At 42.2% G+C, this 21,206-nt stretch overlaps 1 protein-coding gene across 6 annotated transcripts in view; it reads right to left on the bottom strand.

The window, feature by feature from the left end:
- zc3h18 (zinc finger CCCH-type containing 18) overlaps positions 1-21,206 on the bottom strand; it is a 248,614-nt gene that overhangs the window by 97,579 nt on the left and 129,829 nt on the right. For all 6 annotated transcript variants that reach the window (XM_060837894.1, XM_060837895.1, XM_060837893.1 and 3 more), the window contains one exon: positions 2,509-2,697. In XM_060837894.1, coding sequence (XP_060693877.1) covers positions 2,509-2,697 — 189 coding nt within the window. The remainder of the gene's footprint in view (positions 1-2,508; positions 2,698-21,206) is intronic.

The following is a 21,206-nucleotide window of genomic DNA, read 5'->3' as shown; positions in this document are numbered from 1 at the left end:
GAGAGAGAAACGGAATAGGCAATATATATTAATGCCTATTTTACAATATATGTTAATGATATAGAAGATGGTATCAGCAATAACATTAGCAAATTTGCTGATGATACAAAGCTGGGTGGCAGATGAAATGTGATGAGGATGTTAGGAGATTACAGGGTGACCTGGACAAGTTAGGTGAGTGGGCAGATGCATGGCAGATGCAGTTTAATGTGGATAAATGTATGGTTATCCACTTTGGTGGCAAGAACAGGAAGGCAGCTTACTACCTCAATGGAATCAATTTAGGTAAAGGGGCAGTACAGAGAGATCTGGGTGTTCTTGTACACCAGTCAATGAAGGCAAGCATGCAGGTACAGCAGGTAGTGAAGAAGGCTAATAGCATGCTGGCCTTCATAACAAGAGGGATTGAGTATAGAAGCAAAGAGGTTCTTCTGCAGCTGTACAGGACCCTGGTGAGACCACACCTGGAGTACTGTGTGCAGTTCTGGTCTCCAAATTTGAGGAAAGACATTCTGGCTATTGAGGTAGTGCAGCGTAGGTGCACGAGGTCAATTCCTGGAATGGCGGGATTACCTTACACTGAAAGATTGAAGTGACTGGGCTGGTATACCCTTGAGTTTAGAAGACTGAGAGGGGATCTGATTGAGACATATAAGACTATGAAAGGATTGGACACTCTGGCAGCAAGAAACATGTTTCTGCTGATGGGTGAGTGCCGAACCAGAGGACACAGCTTAAAAATACGGGTAGACCATTTAGGACCAAGATGAGGAAAAATTTCTTCACCCAGAGAGTGGTGGCTGTGTGGAATGCTCTGCCCCAGAGGGCAGTGGAGGCCCAGTCTCTGGATTCATTTAAGAAAGAGTTGGATAGAGCTCTCAAGGATAGTGGAATCAAGGATTATGGAGATAAGGCAGGAAGAGGACACTAATTAGGAATGATCAGCCATGATCATATTGAATGGCGGTGAAGGCTCGAAGGGCTGAATGGCCTACTCCTGCACCTATTGTCTATTGTCTAGGCAGACAGTGCAGGCAGCCCCTGGGGGCTGTTCCCTTCAATAATAATGATACTGTTTTGGATACAGTTTGGTTGGGGGTGGGGGTGAGGGGGTGAATGCCTATGTCTCTCATCATCTTATACACCTCTATCAGGTCTGCTCTCATTCCCCTTTGCCCCAAGAAGAAACTCCCTAGCTCCCTCCATCTTTCTTCATAAGACAGGCCCTCCAGTCCAGATAACATCCTGGTAATCTCCTCTACATCCTAGAACATAGAACACAGAAAAATACAGCGCAGTACAGGCCCTTTGGCCCTCGATGTTGCGCCGACCGAAGCCTACCTAACCTACACTAGCCCAATAACCTCCATATGCTTATCCAATGCCCGCTTAAATGACCATAAAGAGGGAGAGTCCACCACTGCTACTGGCAGGGCATTCCATGAACTCACAACTCGCTGAGTAAAGAATCTACCCCTAACATCTGTCCTATACCAACCATCCCTTAACTTAAAGCTGTGTCCCCTAGTAACAGCTGACTCCATTAGCGGAAAAAGGTTCTCACTGTCAACCCTGTCTAAACCCCTAACCATCTTGTACACCTCTATCAAATCTCCCCTAAACCTTCTTTTCTCCAATGAGAACAGCCCCAAGTGCCTCAGCCTTTCCTCATACGATCTTCCTACCATGCCAGGCAACATCCTGGTAAACCTCCTCTGCACTCGTTCCAATGCCTCCACATCCTTCCTGTAGTATGGCGACCAAAACTGCACACAATACTCCAGATGAGGCCGCACCAGAGTCTTATACAACTGCAACATGACCTCAGGACTCTGGAACTCAATTCCTCTACCAATAAAGCCCAGTACACCATATGCCTTCTTCACAGCATTATTTACCTGGGTGGCAACTTTCTAAAGCTTCCACATCCGTCATAAAATGAGGCGATGAGAACTGAACACAATATTCCAAAAGTGGTCTAACCAGGACTCCACAGAGCTGCAACAAACCTCACAGCTCTTAAACAATCTCCCTGCTAATGAAAGCCAACACACCATACACCTTAACAACCCTATTGGTCTTGCTGACTAGCACCTTTGGTTGTAACTTCTACTGGGAGCCAATTGGTCCTGATGTATTTACAGCTCAGCTGAAATTCTGCTGCCTAATCCAGACCCAGGATAAAATACAGCATTATCTTTCCTTTGCATTATTATGAAGATGTGACCAATCAAAAGTAGAATTAGAAAATGATATGCAATGCTACAAACACACATGCCCTTATCACCTCTACTGTCATGAGACCTTAAAAGTATTCAAGCGAGGAATCCAAGACTCCAACTCTTTCTTCAATGACCTTTATGCTAGGGCAATGGTGTACTCCTGGCGAGGGGAGCAGGAAAGCCATGGAGGTTAGACCTTTCCTTTTTTATAATCCCTTTTATTGATGACCATTGACCAAATTTAATGAAAGGTGATTGAAGCAGTTGGTTGCAGGATCTAACATACCTTGATGAGCCAGAGACGGAAACAGAGGACCCAGACGTTCTTCGTCGCTTGCGCCCACGGCCTGGTGATGCTGTCGAAACTGGTCTCTTTTTGGGAGATTTGGATCGGCGCCAGGGGTCTTTCCATTCATCTGCTCGTTTTACAGTAGTTGTTGGAGCAGCTTCTTTCTTGGGTGGCTCTACTTGCCGGCTAGAAATTACAACAAAGTTAGCTATGTTTTACATTCTAGACTTCACACAACTGCTTAATGCTGAGAGTTTGTCAATTAATGCAATATCGTGCAGGTCTCACGAACAGGTTTCTCCTCTCCTGAGCTTAAGTAATGGTGTGGGAGGAAGAACACTGGGGCTAGGACTGGGACAAGAGGAATCTGTTAAAAACCGGTCAAGTGGAGCTTAACAATGCACTGGATGATATCCAAGCTTAGACTATCAAGTGGCAATTAACATTTGCACCACACACATACCAGGCAATGGCCAACTCCAGTAACAGAGAACCTAACCAACACCCCTTGATGTTGAGTGGTGCTATCATCACTGAATCCCCCAATATCAACATCCTTGCAGTTACCATTGACCAGAAACTCAACTGCTTTCACCATATAAATTCAAAGGCTACAAGATCAGCTCAGAGTTTACAAATAAGGTGGTGAGTACCTCACCTCCTGACTTCCCAAAGTCTGTCCACCATCTATAAGACACAAGTCAGGAATGTGAAGGAATACTCCCCAATTGCCTGGATGGGTGCAGCTCCAACAATACTCAAAACGCTTGACACCATCCAGGACAAAGCAGTCCCTTGACTGGCCACATCCATGAACATCCACTCCCTCCACTGTCAATGCTCAGTTGCAACATTGTGTAACATCTACAAGACGTACCGCAGAAATTCACCAAACATCCTTAGCCAGCACCTTCCAAATCCACAAGTGTTTCCATCTAGAAGAACAAGGGCAGCAGATACATAGACACACCACCATCTGCAAGTTCCCCTCCAAGCCATTCACCATCCTGACTTGGAAATGTATTGCTATTCCTTCACTGTCCCTGGGCCAAAATCCTGGAATGTTCTTCCTAATGTCAACCTACAGCACATGGACTGCAGCAGTTCAAGAAGGTAGCTCACTACTATCTTCTCAAGGGCAACTAAGGACAGGTAATAAGTGCTGGCCAGCCAGTGACTCCACAAATTAATAAACACAAAAACTAATTAGAGTCAATCTACCAGGTTTAAAATGTAATCAAAGCCAAGCAAGTTAACTACTAACAATTAAGTGGTACATTCTCCACGAAAACATGAGTATCCAAGCTACATCTGCCAACCAATCAGCATTCTCCTCTGTATATACATTAGGAATATGGGTGATGAACTTCATTCAGAGTACTGATCTACGCTCTATGATGTTGTGGCCATTATGGAGACTTGTATATCACAAGGAGAGGAATGGTTATTGGATGTTCCGGGGTTTAAATGTTTAAAAGAGAATGGCAGGGAGAGGTAAATGAGGTGGAGGAATGGCATTGCTAATCAGGGATAGTATCACAGCTGCAGAAAGGGAGGTCATCAAGAAAGGTTTGTCAGCAGAGCTAGTATGAGTGGACATCAGAAACAGGAAAGGAGCAGGCACTTTTTGGCATAATATATAAAGTTTTCCCTTTAAATTAGCATTTTTGAAAATTATTCTGATGAGTTCAAGATGAAAAGCTTTAACAATGTGAACATTTATCAAATTCGATACCACTAAATTACTATGATGAAATATCGTGAGCTAACATCTGAACAGAAATCACAGAAGTTGCTTCAGTACAGGGAACCTGTACAGCTGTAAAATACACGCAATACAAAAAACACACAAAGTTGCTCCATAGACAGCTTCTTTTCTCAGGGCAATCTAAGTGATGGAGCTCAAAGGATTGCCATTGAATTCAATTTTGACAGAGCTATTCAATTCATTCCGCACCCTTGCTCTAGAAAATATCTGTTTTCAAATAGTAGTCATGATTTGGAGATGCCGGTGTTGGACTGGGGTGTACAAAGTTAAAAATCACACAACACCAGGCTATAGTCCAACAGGTTTAATTGGAAGCACACTAGCTTTCGGAGCGACGCTTCTCCATCAGGTGATTGTGGTGATCACCTGATGGAGGAGCGTCACTCCAAAAGCTAGTGTGCTTCCAATTAAACCTGTTGGACTATAACCTGATGTTGTGTGATTTTTAACTACTTTCAAATAGTTATTCAATTGTCTTTTTTAAATTGCTATTGATCCTGCTTTGCCTTCTCCCAAACTACATTAACACAGTACAAAGCTTTTCTTTATCTAGGTTTGTTTCACATTTTTTTGGCCAATTCCCTGAAATGTTTCTTCCTGTTATTGACCCTTTGCCACCCAGTTTCTTCTTATTCACCATCAAAATCCTTCATTATTTTGAATGTGCCTATTAAATCATGCCAGAAATGTCTCCAGTCAATCAGTCCATGTTCTTCTGTTTTTCAACGATTTTTCTTTCTTTTCTCTTTGTTTTTCAGCAGCAGCAGCATGAGGGGTGGGAGCTTGGACCAGGGGCCTGTCAGGAGCGGTGAGTCACTGATTTGAGTTTTTACATCTGACATCGGAGAACAGAGGTTTCTGGGAAAGAAGAGACCTTTTTTTAATTTCCCTCAGCTAGAAAGTGAGTGTTTTCTAAACCTGAGACACATCAGGTAAGCTTCTCTTATTTTTTTACTTTATGATGAGGGGACCAGGAGTGCAGGAAGAGGAATGTTTCTCCCGTATGATGCTTGAGGTGAGGAACGTCATTAGTGTCCCATCCAAGTATATCTGCAGAAAGTGCAAACTCTTGTTCCTCGAAGACCACATTAGGGAACTGGAGCGGGAGCTGGATGAACTTTGGATAATTTGGGAGGCAGAGTCTGTGACAGATAAAAATTACAGGGAAGCAGTTACTCCGAGGCATGAAGAAAGCTGGGTAACCGTTCGAAGGGGGAAAAGAAAACAGCCAGTGCAGGGATCCCTTGTGGTCGTTCCCCTAAAAAACAAATATACTGTTTTGGATACTGTTGGCGGTGAACGATTTACCAGGGGCATGCAGTGGGGTGCAGTTCCCTGGCACAGAGTCTGTCCCTGTTGCACAGAAGGGAAGGAGGGAAAGGAGGAGTGTGTTAGTCATTGGGGATTCAACTGTTAGAGGCTCAGAGAGAACAATTGTTGGGAATGAATGAGACTCATGGTTGGTGTGTTGTCTCACAGGTGCCAGGGTCTGTGATGTCTCGGATCATATCTTTGGGGACCTGAAGGGAGAGGGTGACCAGCCCGAGTAGTGGTCCGCGTAGGTACCAACGATATCGGTAGAAAGAGATGATTTGGAGATGCCGGTGTTGGACTGGAGTGTACAAAGTTAAAAATCACACAACACCAGGTTATAGTCCAACAGATTGAATTGGAAGCACACTAGCTTTCAGAGTGACAATCACCTGATGAAGGAGCGTCGCTCCGAAAGCTAGTGTGCTTCCAATTAAACCTGTTGGACTATAACCTGGTGTTGCGTGATTTTTAACTTGGTAGAAAGAGAGATAGGGATGTAAGGCAGGATTTCAGGGAGCTATGGTGGAAGCTCAGAACTAGAACAAACAGAATTGTTATCTCTGGTTTGTTACCTGTACTATGTAATGGCAAGGAATAGGGAGAGATATCAGCTGAACATGTGGCTGCAGGGATGGTACAGAAGGGAGGGTTTCAGGTATATGGATAATTGGGGCTCGTTCTGGGGAAGGTGGGACCTCTACAAACAGGATGGTCTTCACTTGAACTGGAGGGGTACTAATATCCTTGGTGGGAAATTTGTTGGTGCTATTTGGATGGGTTTAAACTAGCTCAGCAAGGGGATGGGAACCTGAGGTGTAGAGAAGATGAGAGTAGGGAGGACAGGGACAGGATTTCACAGTCACAGGAACGTGCTGGCAGACAGCACATAGGTTTGAAGTATGTCTACTTCAACGCCAGAAGTATCCGAAATAAGGTAGGTGACCTTGCAGCATGGATAGGTATCTGGGACTTTGATGTTGTGGCCATTTCAGAGACATGGATAGAGCAAGGTCAGGAATAGATGTTGCAGGTTCCAGCATCTAGATCTTTCATTAAGAACAGGCAAGATGGTAAAAGAGGGAGAGGTATGGCCTTGTTAGTCAAGGACAATATAACAGGGCGGCACGGTGGCAACAGGGCGGCACGGTGGCAACAGGGCGGCACGGTGGCACAGTGGTTAGCACTGCTGCCTCACAGCACCAGAGACCCGGGTTCAATTCCCGACTCAGGCGACTGACTGTGTGGAGTTTGCACGTTCTCCCCGTGTCTGCGTGGGTTTCCTCCGGGTGCTCCGGTTTCCTCCCACAGTCCAAAGATGTGCGGGTCAGGTGAATTGGCCATGCTAAATTGCCCGTAGTGTTCGGTAAGGGGTAAGTGTAGGGGTATGGGTGGGTTGCGCTTCGGCGGGTCGGTGTGGACTTGTTGGGCTGAAGGGCCTGTTTCCACACTGTAAGTAATCTAATCTAATAACGGTGGCTGAAATAATTTTTCATGAGGAGTTGTCTACTGAGGTGGTATGGGCTGAGGTTAGAAACAGGAGAGGAGAGGTCACACTGTTGGGAGTTTTTTTTATAGGCTTCTGCAGAGTTCCAGAGATGTGGAGGAGAGGATTGACAAAATGATTCTGGACAAAAAGGAACAGGGTAGTTAAAATCTGAACGTGACGGCACTGTTCACTTCAATTGACAAAACCCTAGCCAGAGAAACAATAGCCAACCTACTGGACATACATAACAGAACACAGGAGGCCGAACCTATCAACAAGGACGGCATACTTAAACTACTGGACCTGTGCCTCACCACACACTTTACATTCAACAATCAGATATACGAACAAATCAACGGAACACCCATGGGATCACCAATCTCGGGACTCATAGCAGAGGCAGTTATGCAAAGATTAGAACATACAGCCATATCACAAATCCAACCCAAACTCTGGGTCAGATATGTCGATGACACCTTTGTAATCATCAAAAACACAGATATAGAAAAAACACACAGAATCATCAATGCCACACTCACAGGAATCCGATTCACACGAGAAGAAGAAAAGGATAGCCAACTCCCATTCCTAGACGTGTTAGTAGAGAGAACACCCAACGGAGAATTCACCACAAGGATACACAGGAAACCAACACACACAGACCAAGTCTTAAACTATGAAAGTAACCACCCCAACACACACAAACGAAGCTGCATCAGGACACTATTCAAAAGGGCCACAACACACTGCAGTACACCAGAACTGCGAAAAGAGGAAGAGGAACATCTATACAAGGTATTCGCCAAAAACGGATACCCACGCAACTCTATCACCAGATGCCTAAGAGATAGACCACGGAACGAGGACATGCCACAACCAAAAGGACTAGCCACTCTACCATACGTCAGGAGTGTCTCAGAACTGACAGCCAGACTACTGCGACCCTTAGGACTCATAACAGCACACAAGCCAACATCCACGCTCAGACAACAACTCACTAGAACAAAGGACCCAATACCCAGCATGAGCCAAACTAACGTAGTTTACAAAATACCATGCAAGGACTGCACAAAACACTATATAGGACAAACAGGAAGACAGCTAACAATCCGCATCCACGAACATCAGCTAGCCACAAAACGACACGACCAGCTATCTCTAGTAGCCATACACTCAGACAACCAGCAACATGAATTTGACTGGGAAAACACCACTATCATAGGACAAGCCAGACAGAGAACAGCCAGAGAATTCCTAGAAGCATGGCATTCATCCCCAAACTCCATCAATAGACACATCGACCTGGACCCCAGATACAAATCACTGCAGCTGAAACTGACACCCGGAAGCGGCAAGAACAAACCAATATAAATACCGGAAGAAACATCAAAGCAGCGCTTCACACGAGGCTCCCACCGCACTGATGATGTTCCCTAGCCAGGGAACGAAACGTTTGCAGCAAAAACTTACAGCTCGGCGAGCAGAACCACAACAACAGGGTAGTTAGTAAGAGGTCTTTAACTTCCCCAATATTGACTGGAAATGCTATAACTCCAGTACGTCAAATGAATCAGCTTTTGTCCAATGTGTGCACAGTATATCGAAGAGCCATCAAGACGAGAGGCCACACTGGATCTGGTGCTTGGTAATGAACCAGGCTAGGTGTTTGATTTAGTGGTAGGTGAGTACTTTGGAGAGAGTAACCATAATTCAGTTACGTTTAGGTTAGTGACAGAAAAATACATGCCACAGGGCAAGAGCAATAGAAGGGCAATTATAATGCAATTAGGCAAGACTTAGGATGCATAGAATGTGGTAGCAAAATACTGGGGATGGGGACAATCGAAATGTGGAGTTGGTTGAAGGAACAGATGTTGCATGTCCTTGATAGGTATGTCCCTGTCAGGCAGATAGGAAGTGATAAGGTAAGAGAACCTTGCTTTACTAAAGAAATTGCATGTCTTGTTAAGCGGATGAAGGAGGCTTATGTGATGGTGAGACGAGATGGTTCAGATGAGGCGATGGAGAATTACAGATTAGCTAGGAAGGATTTAAAGAGAGTTAAGGAGAGCAAAGAGAGGACATGAGAAGTCTTTAGCAAATAGAATAAAGGAGAACCCTAAAGCTTTCTATTGGTATGTAAGGGACAAAAGAACGAATAGGGTAGGACTATGGCCAGTCAAAGACAGAAATGGGAAGTTGTGTGTGGACCCCATGGAGATCAGAGGTGCTAAAAGAAATATTTCTCATCTGTTTTCACTCAGGAAAGGAAGAATATTGTAGAGGAGAAGAATGAGATATGGGATATTAGACTAGAAAGGATTGAGATTAGTAAGGAAGAAGTGTTATCAATCCCCTGGGCCTGATGGGATTTATCTGAGGATTCTCTTGGAAGTTAGAGAGATGTTGAAGTCTTTGGCTTTGATATTTGAGTCATCATTGTCTACAGGTTTAGTATTAGAGGATTGCAAATGTTGTGCCCTTGTTCAAGAAGGGCAGTAGAGATGACCCAGGTAATTACAGACCAGTGAGCCTTATGTCTGTTGTAGGAAAAGTTTTGGAAAGGATTGTAAGAGGCAGGATTTATAATCATCTCGCAAGCAACAATTTGATTTTAGATAGTCAATATGGTTTCATCAAGGGCAGGTCATGTCTCACAAATCTCATTGAGTTTTTTGAGAAGGTGACCAAGCATGTGGATGAGGGTAGGGCAGTTGATGTGGTATACATGGACTTCTGCAAAACCTTTGATAAGGCTCCACATGGTGGGCTGTTGGAGAAAATGCAGAGGAATGGAATTGAGGCTGATTTAGCTGGCTTTCTGATAGAAGGCAGCAAGGGGAGGTTGATGGAAAATATTCAGCCTGGAGTCTGGTTACTCGTGGTGTGCCACAAGGATCTGTTCTGGGACCCACGGCGGTTTGTCTTTTTTTATAAATGACTTAGATGCATGCATAAGTGAATGGGTTAGTAAGTTTGCAGTGGAGTACTGGACAGTGTGGAAGAATGTTACAGGTTGCAGGGGGACTTGGACAAACTGCAGAATTGGACTGAGGGGTGGCAAATGGAGTTCAATGTAGATAAATGTGAGGTAATTCACTTGGGATGAATAACAGGAAAGCAGAATACTGGGTCAATGGAAAGATTTTTGGTAGTGTGGGTGCACAGAGGGATCTTGGAGTCCATGTACATAGATCCCTGAAAGTTACCATCCAGGTTGATAGTTCTGTTAAGAAGGCATACGGTGTGTTAGATTTTATTTGTAGAGGGATTGAGTTCTGGAACTGTAATGTCACGCTACAACTATAAGCGGGCGCACGTGGAATATTGCGTATAGTTCTGGTTGCCCCATTACAGAATGGATGTGGAAGCTTTGGAAAAGGTGCAGAGATTTACCAGGATGATGCCTGGTCTGGAGGAAAGGCTGAGAGACTGGGATCTGTTCTCATTGGAGAGAAGGTGGCGAAGAAAGGATTTGATAAAGATATACAAGATGATCAGAGGATTATATAGGGTAGACAGTGAAAGTATTTTTCCTCAGATGAGGATGTCAGCTTGTACGAAGGGACATAGCTACAAATTGAGGGGTGATAGATTTAAGACAGATGTCAGAGGAAAGTTCTTTACTCAGTGTGTAAGGGCACTGAATGCCCTGCCTGCCAATGTAGTTAACTCAGCCAAATTTGGGATATGTAAACAGTCCTTGGATAAGAACATGGATGATGACGTGATAGTGTAGGGGGATGGGCTTAGATTACTTCACAGGTCGGTGCAAAATCGAGGGGCCAAGGGCCTGTTCTGCGCTGTATTGTTCTATGTTAAGGTCTTCACCCTCTGAAAGCACGACAATCAGAATTGATACTACAGCTGAAGTTCAGCCAGTGTTTTGGAAAGTTTTGTTTTTGACAGTACAGATTTGATGACTCGGTATTATATGATTCTATAAAAGTAACTGAAATCCAGCTCTGGATCTTGTTTGTCCTCCAATTAGCATTCTGTATGACTTATGCAGAAAAATTATCAACATATTAACTTGCACTGAAATCAAAAAATGACGTCTCATTTCAATGCTTAGGTTACACCTATTGCTGACAATACCGATCCCCATTTGGCACGGAATGTTCCAACCTCTGGTGCGAGACCTGTGTGAATTCAGCAAACTTTGTTTTAACCTTTACCTTATGAACTGGCATGCTCGAAAAACTGAAAGAATATTACATTATTGCGATCTCCATGATGTCCAAGTCGTCAGTTGAGGGTGCAAGTGAGAAGGCCCTCAACCAGTAAATTTTATTTATGGCAAATTTGCATTATTAAGTGATACATGCTGTAAATAAAATATAACAATGTTGTGTATAGCCCTGTATTACGCTTCTGTTACTCATTGTTAAAGCACACAATAAGTATGTGGACTTCTGGATCAATTGGAATATTTGATTAATCAGCACATTGTAGATCCCATGGGTGCCAGTTAATGAAAAGTTTGTTGTTGTAGCTCAGTTGTCAGCATCTCGGTTATCTCGGTCATTGCAATATAACAGTGACATACTGTTCACTTCAAGGCCAACTCCTCAAATGTGCATTTATCTTTATCTCCACAAAGTGATATACATTATATCTTATCACTTGCACACTTAAAATAAAGTGGGATTGAAAACATGATCAGAGTAGTTGAATAAGTTAAACAAGAGATTACACTAAACATGTTATAATGTAACATAGCACTTCAAATACTCTAATGGACATTTCATGCAAAGTCTCCATAGAAAGGCTAAAGTTAAATATGGCAGCTCCAGGGCCTATAAAGATAATGGACAATTATGGCATAGACCTACGCCATTTAGCAAACCAGTAAAAAAAGCCTAGGGGAATTTTTAACTATGTTACACCAGATGACAGAGATTCAAAGTCTCTCACCTCATCAAAAACTATAATCTTGCAAAATTCCCTAAACACCTGATTACACAATAAGAGAACAAGGAATAAATAACAGCTCATTAAATCATGGTCATCATAAGCAGTGCAGGAGTCCACAATAATGCCAACCCTATACCTGTCATGATGTCACCACGATCAAGTCAGCAAAACAAACAATTTGCTGGGCATGAGATTAAACAGTAAATGATGCAACACATTCCTGAGGAGTTGCCATACACTGATCAAAATAACAACAGAATTTACACCCTCTCTCAATTCTGAGCTCTCTAGTCTTGTATTGTTCTTCCACATCTCCACACTAAAACTTCATGTCTCAGAGCATTGGTTTCATTTAATAAGTTATAGTGACTCCTTGCTGTCGGAAATATTTTATGCCCTATTCTCTGCAAATCACACTACCTTTAATGTATTTAAAACTGGCTCATAAAATGACATTGGAAACAAACTACTCAAAACACATTCAAACGAACAATAGGGTCAGGTTCAAAGCAGCACAATGTATCTTGATATCAAGGTATCCAGACCTTAAACTTAACAGCAGTGGTAGGTATGTAAAATCCTGGCAGATGGAATAGAATATGGGAAAATGAGAGGTCATTTATTTTGGTAGGAAGAATTCAGGAGTGAATACCATTTAAAATAAGAAGGACTGCAGAAATCTGCAGCATAGAATGATTTGGGAATCCTCAATCCATATAAAGGTAGCTTTCAGGTTCAGCAGGTGGTAGGGAGGACAATTGGAATGTTGATCCTCATTTCAAAAAGAATAGAGAGTATAAAAATAAGAAGATTTTACTAAAACGAACAAATCACAAGTTCGACCATACCTTGAATACTGTGAACAGTTTTGTCACCTTATCTAAGGAAGGTCTCTGGACACATGCCAGAGACAATTCAGTCGTTTGGTCCTGGGTATGTGAGACTCTTATGGGGAGGGGTTGAATAGGTTAGGTCTATACTCAATGAAACTTACAAAAATAAATTTACCTCTTTGCAACATAAAAGATTCTCAGGTGCTTGATAGAATAGATGTGGAAAGGTTATTTTCCCTTATGGGAGAAGCTAGGACCCAAGGGCAATGCTTCAGTGTAAGGTGTTGCCCATTCAAAAGAGAGACAAAGAGTTTTTTGAAGAAGTAACAAAGAGGATTGATGAGGGCAGAGCGATAAATGTGATCTATATAGACTTCAGTAAGGCATTCGACAAAGGTTCCCCACAGGAGACTGGTTAAGAGAAAGTGAGGACTGCAGATGCTGGAGACCAGAGTTGAAAAATGTGGTGTTGGAAAAACACAGCAGGCCAGGCAGCCTCCGAGGAAGGGCTTTTGCCCGAACCGTCGACTCTCCTGCTCCTCGGAGGCTGCCTGGCCTGCTGTGTCTTTCCAGGAAACTGGTTAGCAAGGTTAGATCTCACAGAACACAGGGAGACCTAACCATTTGGATACTGAATTGGCTCAAAGGTAGAAGACAGAGGATGGTGGTGGAGGGTTGTTTTTCAGACTGGAGGCCTGTAACCAGTGGAGTGCCACAAGGATCAGTGCTGGTTCCACTACTTTTCGTCATTTATAAAAATAATTTGGATGTGAGCAGAACAAGTATAGTTAGTAAGTTTGCAGATGACACCAAAATTGGAGATGTAGTGGACAATGAAGAGGGTTATCTCAGGTTACAACAGGATCTGGACCAGATGGGCCAAAGGGCTGAGGAGTGGCAGATGGAGTTTAATTTAGATAAATGCGAGGTACTGCATTTTGGGAAAGCAAATCTTAGCAGGACTAATACACTTAATGGTAAGGTCCTAGGGAGTATTGCTAAATAAAGAGACCTTGGAGTACAGGTTCATAGCTCCTTGAAAGTGGAGTCACAGGTAGATAGGACAGTGGAGAAGGCGTTTAGTGTGCTTTCCCTTATTGGTAGAGCACTAAGTACAGGAGTTGGGAGGTCATGTTGTGGCTGTACAGGACATTGATTAGGCCACTGTTGGAATATTGCATGCAATTCTAGTCTGCTTCCTATTGGAAACATGTTGTGAAATGTGAAATGGTCAGAAAAAATTTACAAGGATGTTGCCAGGTTTGGAAGATTTCAGCTATATAGAGAGGTTGAATAGGCTAGGGCTGTTTTCCCTGGAGTGCCAGAGACTGAGGGATGACTTTATGGAGGTTTAGAAAATCATGAAGGTCATGGATAGACAAAAGTTTTTTCCCTGGGGTCAGAGAGACCAGAACTGGAGGGCACAGGTTTAGGGTGAGAGGGGAAAGCTATAAGAGAGACCTAGGGGGAACTTTTTCACACAGAGGGTGGTACGTGTATGGAATGAGTTGCCAGAGGAAATGGTGGAGGCTGGTACAATTGCAACATTTAAGAGGCATTTGGATGGGTATATGAATAGGAAGGGTTTGGAGGGATATGGGCCGGGTGCTGGCAGGTGGGACTAGATTGGGTAGGGATATCTGGTCAGCATGGACATGTTGAACTGAAGGGTCTGTTTCTGTGCTGTACATCTCTATGACTCTGTATCATTGTGAATTATATCTGTAACATTTTCTAGTTACAAGTATTAAATTCCCATGCATCCTTTGAGGTGCCTCATTTTGTTAAATTGGTCTTCAGGCAATGTTTAAAAGTTGATTAGTAAGGAATTTAGAGTTTAGAAGACTGAGAGGGGATCTAATTGAGACATATAAGATTATGAAAGGATTGGACACTCTGGCAGCAGGAAACATGTTTCCGCTGATGGGTGAGTGCCGAACCAGAGGACACGGCTTAAAAATACGGGGTAGACCATTTAGGACAGAGATGAGGAAAAACTTCTTCACCCAGAGAGTGGTGGCTGTGTGGAATGCTCTGCCCCAGAGGGCAGTGGAGGCCCAGTCTCTGGATTCATTTAAGAAAGAGTTGGATTGAGCTCTCAAAGATAGTGGAATCAAGGATTATCGAGATAAGGCAGGAAGAGGATACTGATTAGGAATGATCAGCCATGATCATATTGAATGGTGGTGCAGGCTCGAAGGGCAGAATGGCCTACTCCTGCACCTATTGTCGATTGTCTATTGAATTTTCAGCTCACTTCAGATGGTCTAATATTAGGCATATAGGTTCACATGCAAAATATCATTCTTTTTGCAAGGAGATGAAGAGTAGTTAGTACATGTGGTACCTCAGGGAAGCAGCACCTTCAGGAATAGAGGAGAAACTGAGCAAGGAAAAGTGGTTAGTCAAACAGAAAATGCTGGAAGCACTCAGCTAGTCAAGCAACATCTGTGCAGAGAGAAACAGGTTAATGAAAGATCATCAAACCAAAACAATAACTGTTCTTTTCATAGATGCTGGCTGACCTTACAAGCACTCCTAGCATCTACAGTATTTTGCTTCTGTAAAAAGGAAAAAAAAACTTTTTAAATATAGTCTAGACTGGTGTTGATTGCCACATTATTGATTTAACTCTTATGATGCAAGAGTGCCCTGCACTGATGAATCAATGGGATGTCTGTTCACATTTCATTGACAAAAACATGAAGAAAGCCTGAAATGTGGGTAGATATAATCCTTGCTGACTTCAGAAAAATGTGGAAATAGGTGATCATATTAGGACCAAGACCAAAATAACTGAAACTCTAACACTGAAATAGAAAGGAAGGAATCTGGAACTCTTAAAAACAGCTGTGGAAATAATAAAGACAAATTTCACTGATAGGGAAATTGTGGAAACAAGTAACCGGCAGGCACCAATACTCAACTCTGTCTAGAAAATAAAAAACAGTCCATGGAATGATTGTAATTTTCCCCATCTGGCTCCTAATTCACGTTTTCAGTAAAATGTCAGAATTCTGGTCAAAGTTTAGCGGTTTAAATATATATTTCAATGATTTCACACTGGTCAGAAACACATTTTGCCCCAATAAGAACACAAGAAATAGCAGGTGTACACCACACAGCCTGTCAAGCCTTCTCTGCCATTGGTATTCAACTCTACTTTCGTGCCTCCAGCCAATATCCATTGATTTCTGAGACACCAAGTATCCTTCTATCCCAGCCTCTAGTTCAAGATAGTTCATTCACAGCTCTCTTAGGTAGAGAATTGCAAAACATGAGTGAAGAAATTTTTCCTCATCCCAGCTCTAAATGATCAACTCTTTATCTTGAAACCGTGCTCCTTTTTCTAGACTACCCACTCAGAGGAAGCAAAGTCTCAGCACCAATCCTGTCAAGCCCCTTTACTTGTGAATGCTTCAATTAGATCATCTCATTCTTCTCAACTCCTAGAAATATAGGCCCAATTTACTCAGCTTTTGTCAGCGTGCAATCCTTTCATGATAGGGACCAATTGAGTTAACTTTTACTGTACTGCCTCCAATGTGAGTATGCCCTTCCTTAAATAGAGTGACAAAAACTGCACCAAGATGCAAACAAGATGGCAGTGGCCAAGTAGCAGCACTGTATTTGAGCTCCTGTTCTGGGGCTCATCTGCTTTCTTCGTTTTTTTTCTTCCTCTTTTGAAAGCAGCAGCAGGAGAGCGTGGAGCCAGCACGCAGAGGTGAGATAGAGGGTCTACCTGCAGCAGGACAGAGTAGGCCCCAACAGTGCAGAGGGGACAGCAAGCCCCTATTCAAGATGGGGACACTGGCATGGTAGGCTTGTCTGCTCCAAGCCAGTTGCATTCTTTTTCTCTTCTCCTCCGTTCTCCCTCTCCCTTACCTTCTGGAGTGAGAGATGTTTAATCATGGAGTCAGAGACATACTGCACAGAAATAGACTGTTTGGTCCACCAGTCTATGCTGACTACAATCCCAAACTAAAGTAGTCCTAATTTCCTGTGCTTGGAACGTATCCCCCCAAACATATCTTTTTCATATACTTATCTTAAGTACTGTAACTGTACCTGTATCCACCACTTCCTCAAAGTGGACCTGGAACAGTATTGGCTGGAGGTCTGGTGTGTGGAAGTGGCTGCAGGCCTGAGCCAGCCCCTGCATCTGTTGACATCAGAAGCAAGAAGTTTGGAGTTTCCCAGAGAGTGGGCCAAGACAAAGGAAACCAAGCCCTTGTAGGAAATGAACTTCAGAAAGACTGCTCAACTTTTACTGTTAAACCTTTATTCCTTTGTTTTTTCCCCCCTTAGTACTAGGAAGGACTTTAATTTTAATTTTTAACTTTATCTCATTTTATTTAAACTTCAGCTAAAAACAATGATAATAGTTCAATCTTAACTTTGTTTCTCTATGTTATTACTTGTATCTAAGTTTTGTACCGAGATATCTTCATACCTAGGACAGCGTCACATGGGGCACCAATACACATTTTTGACCATAATCCTGTACTTGAGTACACATGACAATAAAGCTTAAATCAAAACCTAGGATAACTGTAACAAGGACTCTTTCATCCTTGCACTCCAATCCCTTTGAAATGAAGGCCATGTCATTTGCTTTCCATCATTGTAGAGTTCCTAATCTTAGTTATGGTATGGGGAATTGAAGGCAAAAGCTTTCACAACACCAATATACAGTAGTCCAAAAAGCAACCTAAATCTCCGCTGCTTCACTTCAAGAGTCATGTTACTCATCTGAACTTCGAAAGGAGTGCAGGTGAGGAGGAGGAGTTTGCATTAGCCTAATAAAGAAGGAAGAATTCGAGAAACAAGACCATATGACTTGACCTGAGTGAGTTTAATAAAAACAAACAAGGAGTGGAAAAAGGCCATTTGGTACTTTAAGTCTCTTTGCCATTCATTCTGATCATGGTTAATCATCCAAGCCTGCTCCTGCTTTGACCCATACCCTTTGATCCCTTTAGTCCCAAGTGTTATATCCAAATTCTTCTTGAAATCATACAATGATATACAACAATCATATATTCAATTACATTGAGAAAAAAGGCAAACAGCAAGGGGATTAATTCCAAAGGAAGTTTTGGAAGTAATGATGCCTTCCAGTGTTGCTTTGGGGTGCAGCTTGATATGTGCAAACAGAAACTAAAAATAATTGAGAAAGCTAATAAGTGATGAGTTAATCATCTATTCCATTAAGGGGGAGGTTAAAGATGCACTTCCTCAAACTGTATTAGAAATATCAGATGAATCTAGGTGGCATGCATAATGATGTAATTGTTTTTGAGTGATAGAAGGAAATGATAATTACTAACCTTCAGACTTTAAACTTGGCATTTCAAGTCCAGAATGAGTATTCATGAAAATAGTACTTGCTTAGATGTTGTCAGATTCTTAAATTTCAAAATCTATCTTTGAACATGAAAAGTTTACAAGGAAATTTAAGAGTAACAACAATGTATTCCTTCTGTGGGACTCCACAAATCATATTCGGTTGTTGATCATGAACTTTGATTAAAGCCACAAGAGGGTAGTTCATCACCTTTCAACAATATTTTTTGGTGAAGTTATATCAGGGATTCAGGGTAAGCTTACCAATTGGATACAAATTTGGCCTGATGGTAGGAGAGAGGATGGTGGTGGTAGAGGATTGGTTTTTTTTCAATTGGAGGCTTGTGACCAGCAGTGTTCCACAGGGATCGGTACTGGATCTACTTTAATTAGTCATTTATATAAATTACTTGGATGAGAATGTAGGAGGCATGGTTAGTAAGTTTGCAGATGACATCAAAACTGGTGGTATAGTGGACAATAAAGAAGCTTATCTTAGATTACAAAGAGATCCTGGTCAATTTGGTGAATAGTATATGGATCAGTTGCAGATATTGGCGGAGAAATGGCAGATGACATTTAATCTGGATAAGTCTGAAATGCTGCACTTGGGAGATCAAATATTATGGAAAAGTATAATGTTAATGGCAGGACCGTGAACAGTTTTGAGGTACAGAAGGATCTTGGGGTTCAAGTCCATAGCTCCCTGAAAGCTGCCATGCAAGTAGATAGGATGATAAAGAAAGCGGATGGGCATGCTTGCCTTTATTGATTGGGGAACTGAGTACAAGAGTCAAGAATCACATTGCAGGATGTGGAGGCTTTGGACAGGGTGCAGAGATGTTTACCAGGATGCTGTCTGAATTAGGGGAATCAACTGTAAGGAGAGGCTAGAAAAACTTGGGCTGTTTTCTCTGGAGCAGCTGAAGTTGAGGGGAGACTTGATGGAAGTCTATAAAATTATGAGGTGCGTAAATCGGTCAGAATCTTTTTCCCAGAGTTGAAATGTCTAATACTGGGGACATTCTTTTAAGCTGACGGGAGGAGGTTCAAAGGAGATGTAAGGGGCAAATCTTTTTTTAAACAGAGTGGTAAGAGTCTGCCAGGGGTGGTAGTGGAGGCAGATATGATAGGACGTTTAAGTGACTTTTAAATAAGCACATGAATATGCAATGAATGGAGGGGCATAAACCAAGTTTAAATTAGTTTAATTTGGCGCCATGTTTGGCACAACTTTGCGGGCCGAGGGGTCAATTCCTGTGCTGTACAGTTCTATGTTCTACGAGTGGCAGATGGAGTTTAATTTGGATAAATGAAAGGTATTGTATTTAGTAAAATAAACAAAGGCGGAACTTATACAATTAATTTAGGACCCTGGGTAGCATGACAGAACAGAGAGAACTAGGGGTTCAGGTGCATAAGTTTTTGAAATTTGCATCACAGGTAGATAGGGTGGTTAAGAGGGCATTTAGCACAGTTGCCTAAATTGCTCAGACCTTTGAGTATTTGAATTGGGACGGTATGTTGAAGTTTACAAGATGTTGGTGAGGCCTCTTCTGGTGTATCATGTGCAATTCAGGGTGCCCTGTTATCAGATATTATTAAATTGGAGAGATTTTAGAAAAGATTTACCAGGATATTGCCGGGAATGGAGGGCTTGTGTTACAATAATAGGTTAGATAGGCCGGGACATTTTTCACTGGAGTATAAGAGGTTGAGAGGTGACCTTGTAGAAGTTTATAAAATCATAAGGCCATAGACAGAATAGATAATGTGAACAGCAAGGGTCTTTTCCCTAGGGTGGGTGAGTTCAAAACTAAGGGCATAATTTTAAGAGGAGGAGAAAGTTTTAAAAAGGACACAATAGCAACATTTTTACACAGAGTGTGGTTTGTGTGTGGAATGAGGTAGTTGTGGATTCAGTTCCAACATTTAAAAAACATTTGGATCAGTACTTGAATCAGAAACATTTAGAGGATTTTTGTGGGGGTGGGGCACGGTAATTGATAAAATATGGAGCTGGAAAAAACACAGCAGATCAAGGAGCATCAGAGTGGCAGGGGAGCTTGACCTGGTGTGCTTTTCCAGCTCCATACGTTATTGACTCTGACTTTCCAGCATCTGTAGTCCTCACTACCTCCAAGTCAGAGGGTTACGGGCCAAATGCAGGTAGGTGGGACTGTTTAGTTTGAGCATGGTCTGGCTTGCTGTATGACTCTACTGACTCTATGCAAATTTCTCCAGCACTATTTTTATTTCAGATCTCCAGTATTTCGCTTTTATCTCTTCCATATTTACTTTATTCATTCATAAGGTAAGGGTATTGCTAGCAAGGTCAACATTTACTGCTGATTCCTAATGGCTCATGTCTTAAGTGAAAGATACCACTGCAGTTTCTTCCTCGAATAGTTCAAATAATCATTGACATCATTATCTTTGCGACTAGAGAATAACTGCTAATTTGCATATACCATAATCACAGCACTCAAAATGCTTCACTTTGATTTCTTTCGATCAATCTCTAGGAATGAATTTTATAGGCCACAATAATTTAGATTGATGCTCCAGGTCTTCAGGTCTCAGCTTAAATCACACAGCAGTGCTGAAGGCCTTTGGCATTGTCACAGATGCTGTACATCAGATGAGACGGTCAACCAAGATCGCACTTCACTGCTCTAAGTCACACGTATCTCAAACATGCAGCAGTGCTCAGCAATGAACTAAACAACATCACTATTTACAATTCTCAAACCTAAAACAAAATTCACTATTTTTTCATAGTCATTTTGTTAAACTAAACTAATAATCCATGATTCACAATTTTGTTAAACCAGTCTTTTTTAAAGATACTTGGTTAAATCCTCCTTTAAAATCCCTGGAGGTACATAGGGGATACAGGAGTTTACTGAAGAAAGAAATCAAGAGGGCAAAAAGGGGGACGAGACAATCTTGGCTGAGAAGATTAGGGTGAATCTAAAGAGGATCTTTAAGTATATTGAAGGAAAAAGAATAACTAAAGAGAGAATGGGAC

This window comes from Hemiscyllium ocellatum, chromosome 17 (assembly GCF_020745735.1).
Source record: "Hemiscyllium ocellatum isolate sHemOce1 chromosome 17, sHemOce1.pat.X.cur, whole genome shotgun sequence".
In the NCBI taxonomy this organism is placed as follows: Eukaryota; Metazoa; Chordata; class Chondrichthyes; order Orectolobiformes; family Hemiscylliidae; genus Hemiscyllium; species Hemiscyllium ocellatum.
This window is presented reverse-complemented; position numbering and strand designations above follow the sequence as displayed.